This window comes from Hermetia illucens, chromosome 1, assembly GCF_905115235.1.
Source record: "Hermetia illucens chromosome 1, iHerIll2.2.curated.20191125, whole genome shotgun sequence".
NCBI lineage: Eukaryota > Metazoa > Arthropoda > Insecta > Diptera > Stratiomyidae > Hermetia > Hermetia illucens.
In genome coordinates this window covers 21,033,171-21,060,463 of record NC_051849.1, presented here as the reverse complement: position 1 = coordinate 21,060,463, position 27,293 = coordinate 21,033,171, and the positions used below count along the sequence as shown (strand labels likewise).

Below are 27,293 nucleotides of genomic sequence, written 5' to 3'. Positions count from 1 at the left end.
CTGTAACCTCATTTTCCTCAAAAAACCAGGGACCAATAATTCCAGCTGAAGAAATTGCACACTACACTGTGACTGTGGGTGAATGCAAAGGCTTTTGATGCAATTCTTGAGGGTTGGTGTCAGTCCAGTAGCGCATATTTTGTTTGTTAACCGACCCACACAAATGAAAATGGGCTTCATCGCTAAAAAAAACAATAGCACCCTCGGGAACGACATCAAGAAGAAGCTCACACGCGTTCATCCGAGAATTGAAGTCACGTTCTGAAAGTTCCTGCACTATCGCCATCTTATAGGGATGAAAATGAAGATCATCACGAAGAATTCTTCTCACAGAACGATCGGATAGTCCAAGGGCAGAAGCGTGTTTGCGCGCAGAACGCCGCGGAGATCGCAACATTGACACTCTCACTGCTTCAATGTTCTCAGGTGATCTAACGGGCCGAGGGACTCCAGTTCTTCCTTTTGTCGCACTTGCAGTTTGTCTGAATGTAGTGACCCATGTAACAATTGATTTGCGGTCTGGGACGGGAGCAAACGGGGCTAAATTAAAGCGATTCCGAAATGCACGCTGTGTTGCAATAACCGAACATCCGCTTGAAAAGTAAACCTCAACGGCATAGGCACACTCCCCACTATTCCAACGCATGATGGCGACTGAACCGTGTCGGGACAAAACTTTACAGTATCCCCTCTTGAACGAGACCACTAGCGCTCCGCTATGACATCAACTAACTGAATGGCGCGCATTTTAAAAAAGGAAGTTATGCTGCCGCACCCTGTACTATTGTGGCTATGCGGTCTTTCCCAACAGACACACTGTCTGTACCATAGGACCTCCTTCCAATCGGCCTTCACAGTAATATATTGTATCGTATGGGGTGTTCAGGCTTCGTGAACTAGGATGTTGGACAGCAAAACTTATGGTTATAGCAACATCTTGGATCTGTTACCATGTGAGGTTTGGGAATATCCAGCGAAATGTGTCACAAGAAAGCTGAACTTTAATAGAAATTTTGTTGCGGAATTTCCAACTATGACAGTGTAGAACTGCAAGATTACAAACCCATATTTTTCACCGATGGATCAAATATAGGCTGTGGAATTAGAGCGCCAGATACACATAACCTATCCATACAACTTTTCAGGATCTGTCAGAGTATTATAGACGGAGATATTGGCAATACAGGAGGTTTTTCGCCTGTTCACGTTTCGTCTGACTTCTAAGCCAAATATTGTAATTTTGACTGACAGCCGCCACCTAAGCTGAACAACGGAAATAGGCGATTCGCTCAAAATTTTTCTCCTAAGGGTTCCAGGAGATAGATATACAAATCGGGAATGAGCAACTATGCAGCGTTAGGTAGCCCAATATTTCACACGTTACTCCTTGGCAAGGGGATTTCTAATTACAGAGAAAGGAAGTTGAAACTTTTTCCGAATTGTACAGGTTGAATCTTATAATTAAACCGCATAGGTCTCCTGTCCTGCGGCTGCTCTCGTTGCGGTAGAGACTACTACCGTATTTAAACTTATTAGTTGCTATACCTGCCCTTTAAGCCCCCTTTAAAACAGTTGGATCTTCTTTTGCGAAATGAATATCGCTTCGGCATTGTCGAGTCACTAGCTAACTCAATGGATTTGTTTTTAGAAAGACTCTCTCCTTAGGCACATCTTTAGTTGCTTTCGTAAACCAAGTTAACGTTTTCCTCATTTGGGGTATTGCAGGTCACCAACTCCTGGGTTTTTTTTCGGATCTCTGACGATTGCATGGTGGTTGCTCTGCGTGTAGTGTTCATTGACATCATGAGTTGTATATTGACTCAGCGCGGAGCTAGTGGAAGTTAAGTTTATAGCCAAACTGGACGATCACTCGTTTGAGTTTTGTTAACTAAACTTCTAACCGCATGAAAGCTTCCACAATTAAACCCCTCTTTTTAAGGTTTTGTGGAAAACAAAACCTTATTAAAATCGGTTTAGTCTGTCTGTCTTTTTTTTCATCGTTGGAAGGTGGAAAGATTCAAAACCTACTGCTGGCTCCTGCCATGCAGTTATGTGAGACTCCTACTCAATAAAACCACCTCCTTCTTCTTCCATTTTCCCCACGGGACTTCTATAAGCATTGCATCGCGGGGCTGGATCAGTTCATAACTGCGGCTCATTATTGTTCGCTCCCTTTCTTGCTTTCTTCACAGTTCTTCTTGCCTTAGCTGTTGATGAATCATTTTCAGCTCAATTATCACTTGATTCCAAGCCTCCGTTGATTCCAACATAAACTTCACTATATTTTCAGGTGTTACGCGTCTGTCTGCAATCGCCTTCAGCCTAGTTGGATGCGCTGTAAACATTGGGCATTCAAATACAACATGCTCCACATTCTCAGTCACGTTACCACATCTTGGGCAGCATGGTGACTCGTCGTGTCCAAATCGATGTAGATAAGCCCGATAACCTACATGACCACTTAAAAACTGTGTTATCTCGTAGCTTAGTTCCCCGTGACTCCTTGCAATCCATCTTCGAATGTGTGGAATGATACGGAAGGTCCAACGGCGAGCTTGCGCTTCGTTCCATCTCTTTTGCCATTCTACGATGGATTCCCGCCGTGCTAGTTGCCGTCGAAGTACAATAGACTCCCCGATTGCATACATGTCGTAGAGACGCCGACCTTCATCCACCAAGATATCTATGGGGATTGTCCCTGCCAGTACATATGCTGCTTCTCCTGATGTTGTTCGACAAGCACTACATACTCGGAGTGCACTTATCCGATACCCCATTCCTAGTTTTCCGCAGTTTGATTTGTTTTCCAGATGCCCAAACTGGCGCTGCAGTAGTAGCACGGAACTAACTACTCTTGAAATAAGACGACGCCGACTTTGTCTTGGTCCACCAATGTTCGGCAGTATCCTCGAGATCGTTGCAGCAATGGAAGACGCTTTAGTTGCGGCGTACTCAATGTGTCTTTTGAAGTTGAGTCTTCTGTCAATAATTACTCCCAAGTATTTGAGCGGTGGTTGGGAGTAAATTGTTTTTTTTTGCCAACTTTGATTTTCACAGTTGTGTCCTTTTCTTCTCTTGCTAATGAGAACTACTTCTGTTTTATGTTCAGCAAGTGAAAGGCCAGAATTTCTCAACCAGGAGTTGATCTCCCATATCGCTTCATTTGTATAGATCTCGATTTCGTCTTTGTGCTTTACAACCACTGTTATTCCGATATCATCGGCGAAGCCAATAGTTGTCACGTTGTCCGGAAGGCGTAGCGTCAGCACTCCATCATACATAACTAGCCACAGCAAGGGGCCGAGGACAGAGCCCTGTGGCACTTCGCAAGTTGTCAGGAATATTTTTAGCCCATCACCCGAGTCACAGTAAAATCTTCTTCCAGGGAGAAACTCAACCACAATTCGTACAATGTACTTCGGGGCCTTTAACTTGTCGAGTGCCTCGATATTTTTTTTTCCATTTTGCACTATTGAACGCATTTTTTACGTCGAGGGTTATTACTGCGCAGCATTTTCCTTCTTGTATTGCAGTCTGAGCCAAACCAGTCACCATACTGATTGCGTCGACAGTTGATTTCGCTTTACGAAATCCGAATTGCTTGTCGGAAAGGTCTCCTTCCTTTTCCGCAACAGCGAGCAGTCTGTTGTATATTATTCGTTCAAATAGTTTGCCAATGGTATTGACCAGACATATCGGTCTATATGAGGAGGGGTCGCCCAGTGGTTTACCTACCTTCGGAATGAATGAGTATGAACTTTTCTAGCTTCCATTGCTCGGGGAATTCTCCGTGAAAACTTGGGCAAACATACCTGGCGCTGTCCCGGCTGCTACTTTCAGGGCAATATTAGGGATTCCATCCAGTCCTAAAGTCTTTTTTTCAGTCAATCTTTTCGTTGCGTCTAGAACCTCCTCATTTACCACTACCGGAACTTCGTCAGGATTTAAATGTACTGCAGGAACACTTATACAGTTCACATCTACTGGGAATAGAGTGTTCGCTATATTCTGCAACAACTCTGGACAAGTAGTCGGTGGGGAGCGCTCGCCTTTTAGTGATGACATCACCGACCCTGTATGCGCCACCCCATGGATCAGAATCAGCTTCAGTACGCATCCGCTTCGATTTACTCTTCGTGATAGCTACTTGCCACTTTTTCCTCGCATTCTTGTATTGCATGTGTAGCTCAACGAATTCAGGTTGATTTCTTCTGCGCTGGGAATATCTCCTAGCTCTGAGGCAGTTTTTCCGACATTCCTCAATTTCTGAATTCCACCAGAAATTGGGATTTCGTCTTCGGAAAGCGCTACCCCGTGGCATAGAGGCATCGATGCCCGCAGCAACTTTTCCGCGACCTGTGAAGCTTTTTCTTGTGCGCTTCCCGATAATAGTGTGTCATCAACAACATTTCTTCATCGAATTTATTAGTTACCCAACTCATCGTTATTCTTTTTGGTGGCTTTATATAATTCCTACGCGAGGTTTGGAAGACAATAGCTTGATGATCGCTGTGTGTATACTCTTCGCTGACATCCCACTGCAAGTCTTTGATAAGGGTGTCACTGATGAAAGTGAGGTCTACTACCGATTATAATTCTCCCCTCCGGTATGTGTTGGCTATCCCAGAGTCCGCAAGTACCACATTTAAACGCGAGAATATCTCTAGCAGTATTTGCCCCTTGCATTTGGTTTTCTGCTTCCCCATTCTTCTGCCCATGAGTTGATATCGCCGGCAATTATTTTGGGATTGTAACGTTTGGCATCAAAGGACAGTTTCTCAAACAACAAAGTGAATTCCTCCAGCATAAGGCTCGGGGCTGCGTAACAACTATAGATATATATGCCTCCTATCTTGGCACGTGTAAATCCGTTCTTTGGATGTTTTTTCACATCTTCTATAGCACGACTTCCGCAGCTCCATATCTCGGCTTTGCTGTTTTTGTCAGCTACCCATACTCCGCTATGCAGATTTTCATATTGTTTGCATATAATAGCTATGTCGACATTATTTTCGAACACGCTCTGAGAGAACAGGTCTTGGGCCGCTCGACAGTGATTCAGGTTTAGTTGCATAAACTTCATTTGTACTTATTTATGAACTGTCTATTTGTCTGTCCGTCACAAGCATTTCTCTCGGAGGCGATTATAACGATTGACACCAAATTAGGTAGAAAGCTGGGAACTGTGAATGCTCACGTGCTCACGCATACAGTGAGTTACATACTTTTACGTCGCAGCTACCCAGCTGAAAAATCTGAAAAAATATCAGGGGTTGCCAGTATATGGTGCCTGTGCTCCGAAATACCCCCCATACCGATATCGATTCAAATAAAGTTAATAATAGTATGTTACTATAAATTTTGGTAATTGGCTGCAAAACCCGTCTTACGTTCATCCTACCACCACGAAATTTTGCAGTGATGTACTAACTAATGGGACAGATGCGCACTCACATCTCTTCACAAAAGAAATACACAAAACCTTTCATACCTGCGTCTAGCTTTCGGTTTCCCTACTTGTTTCCATATTTCCCATCTATTCTTTCTTGATTTTTTTTTCATTTTTATGTTCAAATGGGTACTTTCCAAAGTAAGATACAATTAAGCCCAAAGTTGGAACTATATATTTGTGAAAGCTGGCTATCTTCCAATCTTGATATGTTTATCATTATTATCAAGTGCAATATCGTCAATCAATCAAAACGGTTTCCTTATCTTTCCAATGAAATATTTAGCATTCTAGTCATGCAATAAGTTTGTAACAATATGACCTTCACATGCCCCACAAAAAGTCTTAAAAAACACATTTCTATAATAAAAGTTTACTTCATTACAATGGAAGTGATGTTAAAAGGTAATTGGTTTCTCCATGTGTCCAATTGGTACACTATGTTGTGTTCAGAAAATTTGTTGTTTTCCAGTAAAATCGTTTTTCCCTTCTTCTTTTCACTTTGCTTTCCTCTATACAGAAAATTTCTTTTTTCTTGGATAGTTTTTAATCAGTCGAACAACCAAAGTGTATGGGGCTCGCATTGAGTTGTCTTGTATATATTAACGTAAGTGTTGTTCTATTGATCCGTTTAATGTTTTTAGTCATTATCAAGGCTTCCATCAGGGTCCCGTAGAGGTGAAACTAATAACTCTGAAAACTGAAATAATACTCCATAACATTACTACATTCCCTAATATTACTACCATCAACACTCATCATTTACTTATCATCTCAATTATATTAAACCCTTTCTGATTACATTGTCGGCATTCATATTTGCGAATTTCTTATCTTGACATTAATAACTCGCCGGTTCTAGCTAATTTCATAGCTGCCTAGACTGTTTATTGCCGTTTTGGTAAGATCACTCATTTTTTGTACATATATCGCGGGGCATTCCCCAGGATAGTTGCTCATTCAAAGCAAAGTTGCTTGTTAACCTCTTTATCTGTTTAGATTGAGTGAATCTTTATTGATGGCATGATTATGTTATGGAATAAAATCCACTCAACTGAAATCATGTTGTTCTTAATCACATCGAAATAGAATATGGACCACTCACCTAGTTTCATCATCATCAACGGCGCAACAATCGGTATCCGGTCTAAGCCTGCCTTAATAAGGAACTCCAGACATCCCGGTTTTACGCCGAGGTCCACCAATTCGATATCCCTAAAAGCTGTCTGGCGTCCTGGCCTGCGCCATCGCTCCATCTGAACCAGGTTCTGCCTTGTCTTCTTTTTCTACTATAGATGTTGCCCTTATAGACTTTCCGAGCTGGATCATCTTCGGCCAAACGAATTAGGTGACCCGCCCATCGCAACCTCTCGAGCCACATTTTATCCACAACCAGACGGTCATGATATCGCTCTTAAATTTCATCGTTATAGAGGGTGTGGAATCATTCATTCTCATGTAGGGGGCCAAAAAGGTTAAAGAGGACGCATGATAGAGCATCCCTTTGTCGTAGACCGTTGTTGATGTCGAATGGTCTTGATAGTGATCCTGCTGCTTTTATCTGGCCTCGCACATTGGTCAGGGTCAGCCTAGTCAGCCTTATCAATTTCGTCGGGATACCGAATTCTCTCATGACCGTGTACAGTTTTACCCTGGCTATGCTGTCATAGGCACAGTTTTTCCATCGCCTGCCGCAGAGAGAAAATCTGATCTGTTGCTGATTTGCCTAGAATGAGGCTTCTTTGGTATGGCCAATGATGGTTGAAGCGTATGGGGCCTAGCAAGATAGTCGAAAATATCTTATAGATGATACTCAGTAACGTGATACCTCTATAATTGCTGCACTGTGTGATATCTCCCTTTTTATTTATCGTATAAGACAGATAATGCCTCTTTGCCAGTCGCCAAGTATTGATTCGCTGTCCCACACCTTGAGCACAAGTTGATGAACAACTTGGTGTAATTGGTCGTCTCTATATTTAATGAATTCGGCTGTAATTCCATCTGCTCCTGGCGACTTATGACTGTCCACCACCATGCCCTCAGCTTCTCTGCATCTACAGCGAATTCTCCCTGACCTCCACCAACCGCTTAAATGCAGATCCTTCAATTTGACAAAATCCAACGCGACTTGTCCAATCTCCGAGATCATTAAAGACCTGTTCAATAAAATCAATGGAGCTTTTCGGTCCGAACTCAATGCATCCTACAAGAAACTCTTCAAATCCCTCAAATCTATTCCACAAGTTTTCTCAATAATTAATCGTTTCGCTGGATGGAAAAATCTTCTCTCAATGTCAACTAATACCCCATAAAAATAGGTAACCTCCAGTTTCACATCGCTGAGGAAAAATTATCCGCCTGCGTATACTACTTCAGGCACTTATTCAGAGCCCAATCGCCTGCGGACCCCATGTGAAACTCACTGGTCACCACTACTGTCACCAATAAAAAGCTGAGCTTGGAAGGGTCTTACCTTTGCCCCTTTTCCCCGAGCTGTGCGGCTGATTAGTCAGAATCGGCCGGTCCGCCTCCTTTTTTATCTCCCTAGAAGAAGTCGAACTTGCAATCGCCTGGTCCAACAATAAACAAGTCGGGAAACCGGAAGCTTGACGCTTCAGGTATAAAAGGTTTTGTGTTTCCCAATGTGAGGAGCATAACGTAGTTCTCCATTGGCTTATAGCATTGACCCGAGATATTGAAATCGTTCAGTTCTGGGCAGGTTACTGCCATTGCCAAAATTGAGCGATTTAAGTATCTCGAAGGCAGATTACTGCCATTGTCAGAACTCAGCGATTTAAAAATCTCGAGTCAACGCTATCAGCTAATGGAGAACTGCGTAATGAAATTGTTTCACGCATTAATGCAACCTGGATGAAGTGGCATTCCCCAACTGGTGTTCTTTGTGATCGACGTATCAGCGCACGTCTCAAATCTAAAATTTACTGCAATGTCATCCGTCTACCACTCTCTATAGTTCTGAGTGTTGGCCGACTATAAAGGACAATGAACGGCGTCTTGCGGTAATGGGGACGAAGATGTTGCATTGCACTGGTGGCGTGACACGTTTAGATTACGTCTGAAATGAGAATATCCGCGATCGATATGGGTTTGCATTGATCGTGGAAAAACTGCAAGAGAGGCGTTTCCGATGGTGTGGTCACGTAATTCACGCTAACGAAAATTCAACAACCAGTATTGATCAGAACATCGAAAGCAATGGTAAGCAACCAAAAAGCCGGCCAAAACAATGGTGGCTTGATACGCTGGATGGGGATTTAAAGGTCTCGCGATTACATCCTGATCAGGCATTTGATAAAATAAAATGACGAAACCGATCACCACGAGCCGACCCCGTTTGTGAACTGAAGGCTGAAGAATAAGAAAAAGATGTGAGGAGCGTCGAGTGCACGACAGCTCCGTGTAATATAGCTAAAAACTACATTGCCCTCAATTTTCTAGAAAGCGATTTAAATAAATCACTTGATGGAAAGCCCTGTGTTGATAATGGTCAACCTCATACGCTTCACGCCCCCAGGTTAATATTATTAGCGAATGAAAACAATTTAACCAACATCAAATATAAAAAAGGGCTAGGGAGAATTAGATTCTTCTTGAATGGAATTTTAGTATTTCACTCGAATTTCAATTATTCTCGTTAATTATGACGTCAGCATCTTATTTGTATGGCTTAGAATGTTGTTAATTAGCACGAAATTGATAAGTTTGAACTGCCATAACTTTCCCACTAATAGTTGGATTTTCATGAAACCTGGCATGTGTATGCACAAGGCTGTCCTTTATGTCGGTGCAAAATTTAGTACACTTAGGATGAACTTAAGGAGAGTTTTTTAGTCTATTTCTAAAAGTTGATAATATACTATTAGTAAATTTTTTCAGCAGATACCGGAATGGGACATCTCTCGAAGATTAGATTTCACATAAGTGTTTTACAAAAAACCTTAAAAAGGGCGGCAGATAAATAGCTTCTTCATAAATGCGACTTTAATATTCCACGCGAATGTCAATTATTCCGGGTAATTATGACGTCAGCATCTGATTTGCATGGCTTTGGAAGCAGTATACTCGTGCGAAATTGCTAAGTTTGAACTGCTATAACTTTGGCGTTAATTGCCTGATTTCCATGAAATTTAACACATACATACGAAATATTGTCCCCTATGCTGGTACAAAATTCGGAAGTCCTAGGATGTATTTAAGGGGGGTTTTCCAGTTAATTTCTAAAAAGTAGTAATATACTATTAGTAAGTTTATTTGAGCCGATATCGGAATGGGACATATTTTGAGGCCTAGATTTCATCTAGGCGCACCACCCTGATTTTTTGCGGATTTTAAGGTTGGGTAGTTTCCGAAAATGAGTCCTGTCTCACTTCAAGTGCGTATATTTTCACTCCTTACTCACGCACTTTGCAATTTATGCCAAAACTAATGTCAGTTTCGGAAAGTACAAACCGAGACCTTTCATTTGATACCCTACACAACTATATCCGGTGAAAAAAATGTTTGAATCCCCCCTTTGCATGTATGGAGAGCTCCCCTTTAAACTCCACCTAAATTTATGCCACTCGCTGTATGCGTGAGATTTCATAGTTCCCATCTGTCCACCAAATTTCGTTCGGATCGATTTAGCCGTTTTGGAGAAAAATGCGTGACAGACAGACAGACAGACGTTGAATCGATTTTAATAAGGTTTTGTTTTACACAAAACCTTAAAAGTCATCGAGCCTCGACCGGGCGTGCCTATCCATAAGAAGGGGTGCTTGAGCGATTTCAAAGATATGAGGCCTATCTCTCTCTCTCTTCTTTCCAATATTGAAAAAATCTTCGGACATATCTTACTAAGTCACCTCAATAGTGCAAGACCACATCCTCAATCACTTGGAAAATATGCATTGCACCGTAGCCTGCAGCCGTAGCCTACACTTTGAAAAGACATTAATTTTGGAAAGAGGACTTCCTCTTCAAACTAATTCAGACCAATTGCCCCCTCCCCTTATTCAGAATCCTTGTAGACTTCATCTTCAACAGAATTTGCCACGTGCGCTTCGATGGACTTGGCTCCATCAACTTCCCGGTAAACTGAAGAGTCCCCCAAGGATCCATTCTAGACCCCAAACTTTTTAACATTTTCCTCCATTATATTCCCCTTCCTCCCGTAAACTTATCCCCAACACAAACGGCAACTCAGGCGGCCACTTCCCTCACTGATTTTCTTTTTCTAAGATGTTTTCGCTACATTACTAATTGGTTTTATAGTTTTAGGTTTTCCTTCCTTTGATGTTAATGGGATGTTTTCTAAGGGTAATATTTATACCTCATACTAGGGCCAGCGGTCTTTGTATTCGAGTGTGCTCTGGGACGCAGCTCACGTTTGTTCCCCACACGACAGTTATCTGATGGTTATCCAGGGCTTCCACTGGTAGGTTTAGCCGAATTAATCCGGACATGGACAAGGATCGTTACTGGCCTTTGCGAAGTTGAAGCTGATCAAAAACTTAACATTGTGTATCTGAACCCATTCAACCCCAATGAACGAACTCATTCAATCCCGAATCCATTCAAGAAGAATGAAAAGGTTAAAATTATTAAGAACTGTCTCCTGTTCCCACCATTATGGAATATAGTGCATCGACAGACTCTCAGTTTTCAATGAAAATGTGGTTCAATTAATGCTTTACAGTCGATAAGCCCACAGAAGCGGGGCAGCATAAAAACGAGCATAAATACCCATGATGAACGGGGATTTGATCCTCAGACGACAAGATCGTTCAACCATCTCGCCCATGGCACCGTCAAAATATGATTTGGGAGCCTGACTGATTTCCTATCTGTCAACCTCGTTCCTATTTTAGGCGTCGTTTACAATGATTAGCCTTTCGGATCCACACCTATAGATTCTACGTATTCAGTTCAAACAAAGCACGATATTAGCTAACTGAAGAGCATCCAAGCAATGTGTAGGATGAGTAATAGGTCAGTCATTCTCGGAACAGCAATAATGCTAGCATTTTACTGTCAAACTGGCCGACCTCTAGAAGAACCATACCGTTATAAGGGAGACACAACAGTAGCTAACAGAATCGTTTGAGGTCCGAAATATAAAAAGCCGGAATTGAATTGTTGTAATTCAACAGCACTTAGAAAGTTCATAAATTCAGACACAAGCTTACAAGGAGCGGCAAATGTTTGAGATCAACTTCTATGATAGAAGTATGCAGACGGCAAGCTTATTAGCACTGCAACTCTTTATACTGGGTTATTTACATTTACAGAACGGAAGGTACACAGAAAGCGATGAAGAAACGGCAAACCATTTGCTTGAAGTGCAGTTCCCAGGCAGCATCCAAAATCTAATCTCGGGGCCAACAGGTGCATACAGCCCTCAACCAAGAGACTGGAATCTGGCATGCAAAGTAGTATCACTGGAGCGAGTAAAATGGGCATTTAACTCGTTCCATAGATACAAGTCTGCAGGTCCAGACGGCATCATTCCTGCGCTAGTAATAGAGGGAATGGATGCCCTGGGTCTACATATTCGGAACATATATCGCGCATGGCTAGCACACGCTGATATTCAAATTAAATGGCGTGATGTGAAGGTGTTATTCATTCCCAAACCAGGGAAAACCACCTACACAGACGCAAAAAGCTTCCAACCGATCAGGCTAACGTCCTTTCTGCTAAAAGGACTAGAAAGACTAGTAGATCAGTTCATAATAGATACACACATTCCTAAGTGGCCACTTCATCATAGGCAACACGCCTACCAGAAAGGTAAATCTACGGAGACAGCACTCCATGAACTCACGGCAAAAATTGAAAAGGCGATGCTCGAAAAAGAATACGCCTTAGGCGCATTCATGCACAAAGAAGGTGCCTTCAATTATGCCTCATTCGCGGCAATTTGTGATGCGGCAAGACAACATGGAATCAAACCGCTGCTAATCAGTTGGATCCTTCACATGCTAGAGTGGACAAAAATCCACATATCGGTCGGCCAGAAGTCTATTGAAGCAGGATGTCTCAGGGGCTGCCCACAGGGAGGGGTTCTCTCTCCACTGCTATGGCTCTTGGTAATGGATACCCTGCTGTGGCTCCCGGAGGACAAAAAAGTCTTCGCGCAAGCATTTGCGGACGACCTAGCTGTAATAATCACCGGCAAATTTGCGGACACAGTATGTGACCGCTTGAATGCAACTCTGTATGAAATCCACAGCTGATGCCTCCGCAATGGACTCACGGTGAACGCAAGGAAGACTGGACTAGTTATGTTCACTAGGAACGTCAGATGGGGCAGCTATACGCTATCTACCTTAGCAGGGGCGGAAATCCAGCTGGCACAAACAGTCAAATACTTAGGAATACATTTCGACTCCAAGTTAACGTGGAAGCACCATATCCAGGAACAATATCAGAAATCCTGCAGATTGCTCTGGTGCTGTAGGAATGCAATAGATAAAACCTTGGAACTTTCACTAAAACGGATATACTGGATGTATACATCCATAATAAAACCCATTTTGATGTATGCATGCATCGTCTGGTGGCCAAGACTGAACTGACAGGAAGCTGCTAACACAGACTCAGAGACTTGGTTGCCTAAGAATTATTGGAGCAATGAGTACTACGCCGACTGCGGCATTTGAAGCTATCCTAAATTTACCCGCCATTCACTTGGAGGAGAAACGGAAAGCAGCCAACGACGCATATAGGCTCGATACCATTGGGACGGAACGGCGGCCAATTACAGGGTCATGCGTCTATCTAAAAATTCCTTGACAAACATCCGGTAGCTCTGATGCCGACCGATCATATGGTATCCAGATTCGTCTTTGAAAGACATACACTGTCGTAATCACCGAAAGAGAATAATGATCGACAAATGGCCATGAGTCTTTTCAGATTATAGACTTAATATTCTTCGCCGACGAGTCAGTTATGGAGGATGGATCGGGCGCAGGGCTGTTCTCGGACTCTAACACTCGCTGGTAATGAAGAGGCTGACAGACTGGCTCGTCGAGGGTCTGGATCCACAATGGTGGGACCAGAACCACCTCTTGGAATCCAACCATCTACTGTCAAGTATACTCTGAAGGGTGAAATTGCAAGGATTCACGCAGCCGAGTGGAAATTTTGCCGGCAGGCGAAAATTCTTGTGAAAGAGCCTAGGGCCACTAGAGCAGCATTTTTGTTGTCCCGTAAGAAGTGGGACATGAAAACCCTAGTAGGGTTTTTAACGGGACACTGCTCCTTAAACTACCATATGGAAAAGATTGGGGTAGTGGTTTTCACTATGCGCAGCCAATTGGAAGAGAAGGAGGAGATGGCCCTGCACTTTTTATGCGGCTGCCCGGCATCCTCAGATCTCAGACGAAGACACCTTCGAAAGGTTTTCTTCAATGAAGAATCTGCACACTTTTTGCCTCTGGAGAATGTTCTCAGATTCGCTAAAGCCTGCGACCATCGTAGGTGGGAAGCCATTGAATAGGGGGGATAGTACAATGGGCCTAACAATGGCCTGAGTGCTCGGAGCTGCGGCTCCCCCAGTAAACTAAACTAAAATAACTCTTTATACTGCTCCTTTGAATTAAAGAATAAATGCAGATGTACTGTATAATGCGATCTCAAACAGACATGACAAGTATCGGATGGTCACGATAACTTCAATGACGGCATATCGATTCTCATTCAGAATTAATAATGAGTTTGTCCAAATTGAGAAGAGCATCTTGAATTGCTTGTATGTTAGAAATGAATAATTGAATATATAAAATTATTCTTTTTTGTTTGTTTGTTGATATTGTTCTTAAATCTACGATATTCACGTTTTTATGATAGCTAGGATTTTACTTGTAAAGTGTATTCGAAGTTTGAATATCAGTTGGTTCTGAAATAGCCATTTCGTAAGCCACGATTTACTCGATAGGATAGTCTAATTTCTGAAGTAAATTTAACGGAAAAACAACTCCAGGGAACCTTTGTAAAAAGGCCTCTGTAAAATTGTTAAATAGGACATTTTTGCAATGGTTTATTGCCCCCTTAAATCAAGGGTCGAAAAGTTTTTAAAACCAAACACCAGGCTCGAAAGAAAAATTTCTGAGTAACCAAAACATGCTTAATTGTGTAATCTTCAACATTCCGCTAACCAGCTCTGCTATTTGCATACCAAAAATATCTGAACATGTCACTCTTCTCACTATTTACTCGACAAATATATTTATCCAATATTTTGAATCAATGTATGCACTTGTAATTCAACTTCTTTTTCAAACCTGCTTTATTACAGGCCCAGTATGTCGAGAGGCACCGGCCTTGGCATGGAACGATATCAAGAACGAGATTTTGTAATATCCACAACGGAAGAATTTGTAAAACGATTTGGCGGCACTCGGGTGATAAATAAGGTTTTAATCGCTAATAATGGAATTGCGGCTGTGAAATGCATGCGTTCGATTAGACGATGGTCATATGAAATGCTGAAAAATGAACGTGCTGTTCGTTTCGTTGTGATGGTATGTATGATCGTAGTTAATATCAGTCAAGTTTTAATCTAATGCACTTCTGAACGAGAGGTAAATTGAGATGAGATAGCAATGACGTAGGTGGATTTTAACCGCATACCTATCTTAATTTGATTCGAGATGCTTCGAAGCAATTATCTAAACCAACGTCAAGCTTTTGAGTATAATCGAAGCAGGTTCTCGTAATTGGTTTATTAAAAGCAAGCTCTTTATACTTTGACCTATAATATTCTAAATCTATTGCTTCATGAAGGAAGGAAGAAGGAGGACTCAAAAACAGCTTACATCAAATATCAGAAAAATGTTTACTAAAACACTCTTCATCCCCAGGTCACACCGGAAGATTTGAAAGCAAACGCCGAATACATCAAAATGGCCGATCATTATGTACCAGTTCCAGGAGGCTCAAATAATAACAATTATGCCAACGTAGAATTAATTGTTGATATTGCACTAAGGACTCAAGTCCAGGTAAACGTATTCTCAAAATATCAAAGCTACAAATATTAAATTAATTTCCCTTAGGCCGTTTGGGCTGGATGGGGTCATGCATCAGAAAATCCCAAACTTCCTGAACTTCTCAATAAAGAAGGTTTAGTATTCTTGGGACCACCAGATCGTGCCATGTGGGCTTTAGGTGACAAAGTTGCTTCTTCAATTGTCGCACAAACTGCCGATATTCCAACGTTACCATGGTCTGGGTCAGAACTTAAAGCTCAATATAGTGGTAAAAAGATCAAAATCTCCAGTGAATTGTTTGCACGCGGTTGCGTAACAACAGCAGAACAAGGCTTGGCAGCGGCGAGTAAAATAGGTAAGGTTGCTTGTTTGGTAGACTAGGGAATGTCAGTAATAATTACATTTCATTTATGGAAATTTAATAGGTTTTCCGGTTATGATTAAGGCATCCGAAGGTGGTGGTGGCAAAGGTATCAGACGGGTAGACTTAGCTGAAGATTTCCCAGCGCATTTTCGACAGGTAAGCACATCCTTAGAATAAACAATGTACAAACAACGAACGTCTCAAATCTAAAATTAACCGCAATGTCGTCCGTCCTGTCGCCCTGTATGGTTCTGAGTGTTGGCCGGTTATAAAAGACAATGAACGGCGTCTCGCGATAATGGAGACGAAGATGTTACGTTGGACTAGTGGCGTGACACGTTTTGATCACATCCTAAATGAGGAAAATTGCGAGAGAGGCGTCTTCGATGGTATGGTCACGCAATTCACGCTAACGAGAATTCACTTGCCAAAATTGGTCTGAACATCGAAGTCGATGGTTACCTACCAAAAGGCAGGCCTAAACAACGGTGGCTTGATACGCTGGATGGGGATTTAAAAGCCTCGCATTGCATCCAGATCAGGCATTTGATAGAGCCAAATAGCGAAACTGATCACGACGAGCCGATTCCGCTTGTGAACGGGACAAAGGCTGAAGAAAAAGAAGAAGAAACAATGTACAAACACCATCATTACGTATCGAATGTATTTGTTTGCCAATCCTTTAATACAAATCAATAGAAGAAGTTTCCTCTTTTGGCTTATTTAGGCAGGCCTAGACCGATTGTTGTGCCGTTAATGATTATCACACTTGGAAAGTCGGCAAAAATCTTCACTCATTGAAGTTTAGATAAAAACGGGCTGGCGGGGGAGGAACTAGGATGTAGGATAGGATGGGGAGCATAGGAGAAGGGTTTGGGAAAGGAAGCTAGGAGTGGCGCTGGGAATGGGTGGGTTTTGAAAATTGGGATGAGGAGTAGTTGCCGGGTAGAAGATTACCGTCGAGGTAGAAAAGGAGGTTTCGGGTGTGGAGAGATAGGAGGATTTGAGGGAGAACAGATTAGTTCGTAGAAGATTTTCTTCGACGATCTCAATCTGCATGGGCTGGGAGATAAGAGGGCTAGGATGGGATAGACATTTATTGAGGAACTTGAGGGCATGACGGGCTCGGACAACGTCGTTGCGTGGAGTTTGGCAGAAATTGTAGAGAATCTGGTTGGAGATGTATTTGGAGCGGTCTTCGTTTTTATAGGTGTTGTAACAGTGGCGTAGGATTGCGTTCTTTGAGACGGAGTCATTCAATTTGGGAAGGGGAACTGTCGGTGATGAAAATGAAGATGAATGCGAATATAGGGAAGGGACGGATAAGCTGTTTGTAGCAAAACAACTTGACTTTTGGATGTGTTGGGCGGCTGTATTTCAGGATTTGGTAAAGGGATTTGAAGGCACTAGTTGCACGGCTTAGTGCCTTCATGATATGTGGGAGGTGGGATAAACGCGAATTCATAGTCACACTAAAATAGGTGATTTCATTTACGTTTGGGATTGTGGCGTTATGGATTTTCAAGGATAGGGTTGATATGTCGCTCCTTATTTTCGGCGTCATCTTTGCGCTACCGTAGAATACGATAGTGTCGCATTTCTGTGGGTTTAGGGAGAGATTCTAGCGGGTAAAGTACCAATAAAGCTCGTCCAAATAGGAATTCAGGCGGGCTTCACCGGCCGGGAGGTTTCTGGTGGAGGTGTAGAGGATGAGGCCATCCGCATATTGGAGGATTCGGATTGGGCTTGGGTATGAGGTTAGTTTTAATAGGTCTGCGGTGAACAGGGAGAAGGGGGTAGTGGAGTGGACTGAATCCTGAGGGATTGCAGTCGGACTGGAATGGAGAGAGAAGAGGTTCTTTTAGAGTTGGACTTGGGATTTCCGCCCGTCAAGAAAGCTAAGAATTAGCGTGCGGATGTGCGACAGGCTATGGTTCGGCGTGTTTCGGTTGAGACCCAGGAGAACGTCCGATTTGAGTACGAGGAGTGCATGTTCAACCGAGTGTTGGCGAATTGAAAAACGGGGAGTGAATGATTGAAGTCACAGTGCTCGTCGATGATGGCTTTTATGGTACGCTCGAAGATCTTAGCGGAGGATAAAAGTATCGAGATAGGCATGTAATTTTGGGGAATTAGAGGATTCTGATTCTTTTTGGAATATGAACTATCTGAGCACTCTTCCAAACTGTTGAGAAGTGGACATTGATCAGGCAATGGTTGATGATGGAGGACATGATGGGAGCAAAGCTAGGAGCGCGTTTCTTTAGGACGATGGAGGAGATTTCGTCAAGTCCTACCGATTTTTTGTTTTTTGAGGAGGCAATGGACGTCCTGACGGAGTCTGGACTGACAAAGTGGATAGAAAGGATATTTTCCCGCTGACTTGGGTCGATGAAAGCTTGAGTGAGGGGATTCTGTGTAGGTTGAGGAATATGGAAGGAAGGATGGGAAAGTAGTTGGCAGATTTTTCCGGATTTTTCACGGAAGTGGAGAGTGCAGTGGTACGCCCGGAGGAAGTCGTCAGCGAGGATGTCCACCTTTTCTGTAGGGGGGGGGGGGACATTTTGGGGTAGGATCGCGTTTTGTTGTACCAATTGGCATCAACACGGGCAGGTTTCCCCGAGTTCCCTATATGTACCAGGGTTCAGTTCGATGTTGGAGAGGCGGTTATCAAGATATTGGGTATAGAGAGTTCGCGGATTTCGAAAAGAAGGTGAGAGTATTGCGGAGAATATCTATTTCTCAATAGTCTCCGCCTGAGGGTCTTTTTGTACTGAATATCGTTCAGGATGTCATCGGGGAGGTTGCGGTAGTTTAAGGGACGAGGGGATTAGTTTGTTACATACTTGACAAATTGCTTCAGCGTATTGGTGGACTGTTTGGTCTGTGGTGTCGTTGGGAACTATACTGCTGGATGGGAGTAGCTTAGTTTTGAGGGCCAGCTTAATGCGTTTCCAATTTGCGCGCTGGAAGTCGGGAACTGAGGGCGTGGTGGGACATAGCAACATGGTCGCTGCTGCCAGAGACTGTTTCGCGGAAGGGAAAGGTGTTTGGGTTGGGAATAACAATTAGGTTACTGCTAATCAGGAAGTGGTCTACGTAGGAATGGTAGGTGGTTTTGTTAAAGATTACAAGGGCCGGGCGGAAATGGTCTAGGTTGATAGTGGGATGGTAGATTGTGAGGAAACGGTGAAGCTGATCCCCGTTGTGGTTCGGCCGTGCAGCAACCAGGACGTCTGTCTGGCGTTGAGTCTCTAATTAGGGACCATTGTTTTCCAGAAGGACGGGGTTGAGTAGCGCAAACGGACTTGATGCGGAGGAAGTCGTGTGTGTCGAAGGATTGGTTAGGGCAAAAAACGAAGGCGACGAAGACGGAGATGATGGTGGCTTCAATTGATTTGAAGGTGTTAGGAGGTGGGTGAATTTGCGTGGCTGGGAATTCTGCGGGGATGAGGCCGTTCCACCGCTGGTACTGGGGCCCTGAGAGTTGGCTCAAAGTGGCGACAGTTGGTAATCGCTCCATTTATAATATAATCACAAACACGACATGAGTGCCAATTATATTGAAGTGAAATCCGTCGTATGTTCATGCCTAAGCTAATTCGAAGTAAATTTTTTGTTGAGGAACCAGGGAATTTTGTTAAGCAAAGAGTTTGCTTGAAATTTTTTGTGTTGCTAATGAAATTTCGTGTACCGATGCAATGAAAATGTTGCCAAGCCTTTGGAGTCTGCTCTATCAAAAACTCGACCATACGAGTGGTATAAAGACTTCAAAAGTGGCCGTGTATTGGTTGAGAGCTTGCCTTATCCCGGACGCCCATCCTCGTCGAAAAATTAGAGAAATGGTGCTCAAAGTCCTCCAAATGTGAATTCATACTGGTGAATACAAGACATACCTAAATCTCTAAGGAGTACGGCACCAGAGTTGTTAACGTAGTTCCACGCTTGAGGCCCGAAGGTCTCTTCCGTGATGTGGACGTAACCACAACCCTCATGGTACTCCCACTGCTAATTTCCGGGCTGAGAACATATGTCCTCGGAATTCTCTTGAGACTTATGCAATACAGAGAGCTATCCCGGCGCCCATGGTACCAGACAACCTCTGGTGAGACTTCGTAGCCAAAACCACTTCAGTCTCGGTGCAAATTTGAGTCTGATCGCCAGGGACAGGGTTGCTGCCCTGTCTACCTCTTTTCCATTTCACTTTGTGTTCGAAATTTTGCATATCTAACGTGTCGCATCCCGGCTCGTCCCAAAAAAACCCGAATTTCGTGCAAAAACCACATCGAAAAACGGACATGATTTCTGAATCGAATAATGACCCGACCTTTATGAAACGGAGTCAACAATTGTCCCAGTCGCGCTTCGAAGACGAACCGAAGCCGAAAAGCAGAATACGACGAGAGACCTAAAGGCCATCGCTTTCGCGGCCTACCAGCGATGCATAGACTAGAGAAAATGAAACGCTAGCACACGTGTGTTGCTTCAGATGGATGTTATTTTGAAGGAGATAAAACAAATTTGCCTAAAAATTAAGTTGTTTTTATTTTATTTATAAATTCCCGGTACGTTTTGACCATAGGGAAGCATTTGTCCCGTTTTTAGTGCGAGATTTTTTCAGAATCCAGTCAAATAAGATGCTAACTCATTTCAGGTTCAAGCTGAGGTGCCTGGTTCGCCAATATTCGTAATGAAATTGGCGCGTGGCGCGCGTCACTTGGAGGTGCAACTTTTGGCCGATCAGTACGGGAATGCCATCAGTTTGTTCGGCCGTGACTGCTCAATTCAAAGAAGACATCAAAAAATTATTGAAGAGGCTCCAGCTATTGTTGCGCATCCAGAGGTGTTCGAGGATATGGAAAAGGTTTGAGTTCAAGTATTCCCAGCAAAGTTTCGATTTAAAATATCTGAATTGTGTCATAGGCTGCTGTTAGGTTAGCAAAAATGGTAGGATATATTAGTGCTGGTACTGTCGAATATCTTTACGACGAAGAAGGTCGGTACTTTTTCCTGGAATTGAATCCACGTCTGCAAGTCGAGCATCCTTGTACCGAAATGGTTGCTGATGTGAATTTACCAGCTTGCCAACTGCAGGTAAATCTTTTAATTCATTACCAGCTTAACCCGTCCTACATTACCTTTATTTTTAATGCCTAGATTGGAATGGGTATTCCACTATACCGTATAAAAGATATTCGTCTCCTCTATGGTGAATCGCCTTGGGGTTCATCTCTAATCGATTTCGAAAATCCAACCAACAAACCACGACCATGGGGCCATGTAATCGCCGCACGTATTACGTCTGAAAATCCAGACGAAGGTTTCAAACCAAGTTCTGGAACTGTTCAAGAGCTTAACTTCCGCTCAAGTAAAAACGTTTGGGGATACTTCAGTGTGGCTGCATCCGGTGGATTGCATGAATACGCGGACTCACAATTCGGTCACTGCTTCTCGTGGGGCGAAAATCGACAACAAGCTAGAGAGTAAATATAATCAAATTATGTCCAGCGATTTCGTAATAATTAAATGTTTTCAGGAATTTGGTAATCGCCTTGAAGGAACTTTCAATTCGGGGAGATTTCAGGACAACAGTAGAATATCTAATCACACTTTTGGAAACCAATAGCTTCTTGGACAACACCATCGACACTGCCTGGCTTGATGCCTTAATTGCTGAACGTGTTCAATCCGAGAAACCTGATATTCTTTTAGGTGTAGTATGTGGGGCAATGCATATTGCTGATAGGCAAATAACAGAGGCTTTCAACAGTTTCCAAACTTCATTGGAAAAGTAAGTTTTCACAAACCAACCGCTTTCTAAATGTACAAAATAAAAGTCAGCATTTTATAGAGGACAAATCCAAGCTGCCAACACACTAACTAACGTTATCGACGTGGAGTTAATACACGAAGGAATTCGTTACAAAGTACAAGCCGCCAAAAGTGCTCCTAACTCCTACTTCCTATTTATGAACAATTCATTCAAAGAGGTCGATGTACATCGCCTATCCGACGGTGGTATGCTGCTCTCCTTCGAAGGTGCCAGTTACACAACATACATGAAAGAAGAGGTTGACCGATACCGAATTGTTATCGGAAATCAAACGTGCGTGTTCGAAAAAGAAAACGACCCTTCATTGCTGCGCAGTCCATCCGCTGGTAAACTGATTAACTTGTTAGTCGAAGAAGGTGCACATGTGAACAAGGGCCAACCTTATGCTGAAATCGAAGTCATGAAAATGGTAATGACCTTAACTTCACAAGAAGCTGGTACTGTATCGTTTGTGCGGCGTCCGGGTGCCGTACTGGATGCCGGAGCGTTGCTTGGTCATTTGGAACTAGACGACCCTTCACTTGTCACTAAAGCACAACCTTACAAGAGTCCATTCCCACCTGTTGAAAACCCTTCTATACCAGAAAAACTCAACCGAGTCCATAGCAGTTACAAGTTGATTCTGGAAAGCACATTGGCTGGTTTTTGTCTTCCTGACCCGTACAATGCTCCGCGTTTGCGTGAGGTTATTGAGAAATTCATGCAAAGCTTGCGAGATCCATCTCTACCTCTACTGGAATTGCAAGAAGTGATTGCTTCAATTTCTGGTCGCATTCCAATTTCAGTAGAGAAGAAAATCCGCAAGCTCATGGGGCTGTACGAGCGCAATATAACCAGTGTCCTAGCTCAATTCCCATCGCAACAAATTGCAAGTGTGATCGACAGTCATGCCGCCACCCTCCAGAAGAGAGCGGATCGCGATGTATTCTTTATGACAACACAAGGCATTGTACAACTGGTTCAGCGATATCGCAATGGAATTCGCGGTAGAATGAAGGCTGCTGTCCATGAATTGTTGAGACAATACTATGATGTTGAGTCGCTATTCCAACATGGACACTATGACAAATGTGTAGCCGCCATTCGAGATAAATACAAGGACGATATGCAAACTGTTGTTGGCACAATTTTCTCTCATAGTCAAGTCGCGAAAAAGAACCTTTTGGTTACTCTCCTGATTGACCATTTGTGGGCCAATGAACCTGGTCTGACCGATGAATTGGCTGCCACGTTAAGTGAGCTTACATCCTTGAACAGAGCGGAACACTCACGAGTAGCTCTACGAGCACGTCAAGTCCTCATCGCTGCTCATCAGCCGGCGTATGAACTTCGCCATAATCAAATGGAATCAATCTTCTTATCCGCCGTTGACATGTACGGTCATGATTTCCATCCTGAAAATCTCCAACGTCTCATTCTATCAGAAACCTCAATCTTCGATATTCTTCACGATTTCTTCTATCATTCGAATCGTGCTGTCTGTAATGCTGCCTTAGAAGTCTACGTTCGTCGTGCCTACATTTCATACGAATTGACATGTTTGCAACATTTAGAATTGTCGGGAGAAGTGCCTTTGGTTCATTTCCAATTCCTGCTACCGTCAGCCCATCCGAACAGGTAAGATATTTCAGTGTTAACAAAATTTGTTAATCATTTGCCGATAGCTTGAAACTTAGGATAAAAGTCGACTCGAATGAGAGTGAAATTTCAACTGGATCATTCATGAGGACCGGGTGTATGTCAGCGTTCGATTCATTTGACCACTTCGAGCAGTATTCTGACGAGATTTTGGATTTATTGGAGGATTTCTTCTCATCGCCGGCGTTTGTTAGCAGCAAGGTAAGGGAATTTGGTAGTTGTGAATGCTTTTCATAAGTTTGGAATTTTACGCTAGGTTTTGGAAGCGGTTGATGCAGCCGATTCGGTGTCGGACGGTCGCTTGAGTACTTCAATAAATGTTTCGCTTTCGGACCAATCAGCTCGGCCAGCAAATGCAGAGTCAGAAGGTAGTGTACCTATTGCAATTTATTTCTGTATTTTATTTAAAAACCATTTTTTAAATTGGTTCGGAGTTCTTCTCGTTGACTATTCTTCTTCGACTCCTGACTTCTACTGACTGACTCTGAAACACCATTTTTTGTATAGCTGTCACAATGCATGCGTTCGTTACGCGAATTGCTCGCTCCGCCACAGCACCCCACCCTCAGCTTAAATCAAAGACGGATGCAGCGAGGGCTCCCTCAACTGGGCTGCCGCTAGTCAAAGTGGACACGTTGTGCGCCTCTGTTCCTGGCTGTGCTTTCTACCGGGAAGAAAAGCTTTAGCCGGGCCAGGAAGATCCTTTTGATCGTGCCTCCGACGTCGATGTTAAAATTATTGGGCTTCGATTGAGCACCTCGTAGGGGCCCTCGTAAGGTGGCTGCAACCGCGTCTGGGAGTTGTTCGACTTAATTAAGACATGTATGCAGCAGTCGAGATCCCTGTCCATATCGGCATGTTTTTCACGTGGTTAGCGGGTGATAGCAGTTTTAGTCTCCAGCCGGCTAATGTCGGCCTAATACCGAGACCTAATGTTGAGTGCAAGGTCGCTGGGGAGTCTCAGGTTCTCCCCGTGTAGCAACTCCGCGAGAGTTACAGCAATTTTTTCCCGATTGATTGTCTGTAGGTCAAGTAGAACGAGTGGCAGGACGTGGGATCAAGAAGCGTCCGACTTGGGTCATTTTAGCGGCCTACATCATCCTTTGTCACATCCACATATGCTGGTGGCATTTGAAGCCGAGTAGTTTGCCTAACTCGTAGAAAAGAGAGGACTCGAACAGAATTTCCTGGTCAGTGATTATAACTGCCGGCGCACCGATACGTGGAATCCACTCCTGACAGAGAGCCTCAGCAGAAGATTGTCCACAAATGCCTACCAGTGGTATCGCTTCAAGCCATTGCGTGAACCTATCAATGATTGTGAGGCAACACCTGCAACTCTGTCAGTCTTGGGAAGGGCAGAGATGGATCGTGTGGAAGCGCTTGGTGGATCAAAAAGGCACGCTTACCTTTTGCACTTCTGGCATGCGATATGCTCTCTGGCCCAAGAATGATTGTCCTTGTTCATGGATGGCCAGAAATACTTTGTGATCACTAACCGATTGCTTGGGTACGCTGAAATACTCCCTCATCAGAATCGGCCGGAAAATATGGGCTTGGTCCCTCGTCTGAGGTTTGCAGTATATGCTGAACGTTCACTAAGAGTAGGAAACTCCCTACTAAATATGTATTTGGAGTTGGCCCTAAAGCTCTGAGAAACTGCGTCGCCTTTCTGAGCCTCCCCAATTGCCGGAAAATCAATGATGACTAGGATCTTTACCTCTGTAATATGTGACAAAGCGTCAGCAACTACGTTCTCTTTCCCAGAAGACCGGAACTGAAATGACTGATAAAGCTGAGGTGCCGAAGTTGGCGGTGGGACGCTTTGTTTGGTGTCTATTTCAAAGCAACGACCTGCCTTCAAGGGAATACCGGAAGTATTTAATTGCGAGGTACGTGGCTAATAACTCACGATCGAAAGTGTTGTAGTTCCGTTGCACGAGGTTTAGCTACTTGGAAAAGAAGCTCAACGGCTGCCAGATTTGGTTCACCGTTTTGTAAAGGGCAGCACATACGACAATGTCTGAGGCATCGATGAATACGGCTAGAGGTGTATTTTGCAAAGGGGATACCAGAAGTATAGCTTCAACTAGCTATTGCTTGGTGATCTCAAAGGCCTAGACCGCCTCTGGGGACCACGCAATCAGTCGGGAGTCTTTGATCTTCGGCCCCAACCGATAAGCGTTAGTGGGCGGCCCAAAAAAAAGACGGTAGAAGTTTAACATGCCCAAGAACCTTCTCAAATTCTTAACTGTTTTCGGAAGCGGGGAGTTTGAAATCGCTTGCACTTTGACTGGGGCCGCTTGGATGCCTTCAGGGGTAATCAGGCGGCCAAGGAATCTCAACTACGATTGTAAGAATTTGCATTTCTGACAGATGAATACTAGATCGGCTTCAAAGAAACGTTTAAAAATTCACTCAAGGTACTTTAAATGCTCGCACTCTGAGGAAGACGCAACCAGAATCATATCCAAATAAACGAAACAAAAGTGAATGTTCCGTAGCACAGAGTGGATGCACAGTCAGGATGTCTTTTATCCTACTAAACTTGAAGAGTACGAATGGTGTGAATATATAACCAGAATATTGTTGTTTTTGGAATGCCTTTGGGAATTACAGGGATTCGATGATATTCTTTGACTAAGGCCAAGGTCGAGCAAATATAGCAGTTTGCGATAGAATGCGTAAAATCGTGGATAAATAGAATGGAATATCGGTCTGAAATCGGTTGGGCATTAAGGCGTCTGTAATTGCCACAAGGTCGCATCATTGGATTTAAGGGCCATTGAAGTGCGAAGACCAATTCTTTGCGGGCAACTGCGAGCTTCTGCGCGCCTTAAAAAAGATAGGGGGGCTCAGAGATGTGATATTGGGAACGTGGGTCGGCAATCTCTTCAAAAACGATGGGAAGAATGTTGGCCATGGAGGCACACGAAATCTTCGCCTAAGATGGAAATGCTGGCATCCGCGATAAGGAAGTGCCAAGAAAACCCTTATTGAAATCCTAAACTGATGATTGCGGTATTAATTTATGATCCTGGGATGCAGGAAGAGGCGATACCTTAGCGCGGGTAGTGATAGGGTAATGGCACCAGCTCAAGGTATACTATATGTGATACAGAAGAGTCAACTCCCAGCGCATTCTTTAAAATTTAATGGTGACGGAAAATCATTGCACATCTTTGAGCGCGATGGGAGTTTCGCACCAAAAATTCCACTATAAGGGGACTGGTTAGTGCCGTGTATGTAATGCAGTACTTTGGGGTACGCCCACGTAGATGCGAGCACATGGTTACGAGTTGCTGCGAGCACGTAGCAGCATCTGTCATAACAATAGACATTGCATAACTGTTTATGACTTGCCCCGGGAACCAAAGGCAGAGCTTCCTTAAAGATTCATTTCGGATTAATGGTAATGGATCATAATGGAATCACTGAGCGAATGATTTTTCAAAATTTCTCTATAGGAAGCTTGGTGGAAACAAACACGTGCAATATTCTTGGTAATTGATCCATGCTGCTAAGTAATGTCAGTAAGTGACTAAGTTTGGCCGTCTCACTCACTGACAGACGCTTAATGAGCTGCCTCTTGAACACCCCATAAGAGCAGTGCTCGAGCGCGTCGGAGATAAGCCCAATTATCTCCTCATGTAGCCCGACAAGTCCGTGATCGTGTGGTGTCCGTTATGACGCCGACTAGATCGAATTGCGATTTGAACTGTCGGGCTCTTCTGCCAAAACGCTAGCCATTATACTGCCATGGCAGTATCTGTCCGTGAACATCCTAAGGCAAAACGAAACAACCCGCAAGAACAACTAACACATGAGAGAAACAAGGGCTGAAATAAGAAAAGAAAAAGTGCCCTGCGCCATCTCTTGTGGAGTTTTCTTTTCGATTCAAGATTTACACGAATGTACTGCTAAATATTATAACATGAATCTTAACGCTTAAAATGAAATCTATTTTACTACTTGCCAAGTACCTGATATGGTGTCGACACGCGTTCA

At 43.4% G+C, this 27,293-nt stretch overlaps 1 protein-coding gene across 2 annotated transcripts in view; it reads left to right on the top strand.

The window, feature by feature from the left end:
- Positions 1–27,293, top strand: part of LOC119654073 (acetyl-CoA carboxylase) — a 103,672-nt gene that overhangs the window by 63,983 nt on the left and 12,396 nt on the right. The window contains exons 5-15 of one of the 2 annotated variants that reach the window (XM_038059247.1): positions 14,757–14,982; positions 15,322–15,462; positions 15,517–15,805; positions 15,876–15,970; positions 20,469–20,678; positions 20,738–20,908; positions 20,972–21,297; positions 21,351–21,605; positions 21,666–23,264; positions 23,324–23,486; positions 23,542–23,653. In XM_038059247.1, the coding sequence (XP_037915175.1) occupies positions 14,757–14,982; positions 15,322–15,462; positions 15,517–15,805; positions 15,876–15,970; positions 20,469–20,678; positions 20,738–20,908; positions 20,972–21,297; positions 21,351–21,605; positions 21,666–23,264; positions 23,324–23,486; positions 23,542–23,653 (3,587 nt within the window). Of the gene's footprint in view, positions 1–14,756; positions 14,983–15,321; positions 15,463–15,516; positions 15,806–15,875; positions 15,971–20,468; positions 20,679–20,737; positions 20,909–20,971; positions 21,298–21,350; positions 21,606–21,665; positions 23,265–23,311; positions 23,487–23,541; positions 23,654–27,293 lie in introns of both variants that reach the window. The other variant, XM_038059239.1, reaches the window with a different exon arrangement.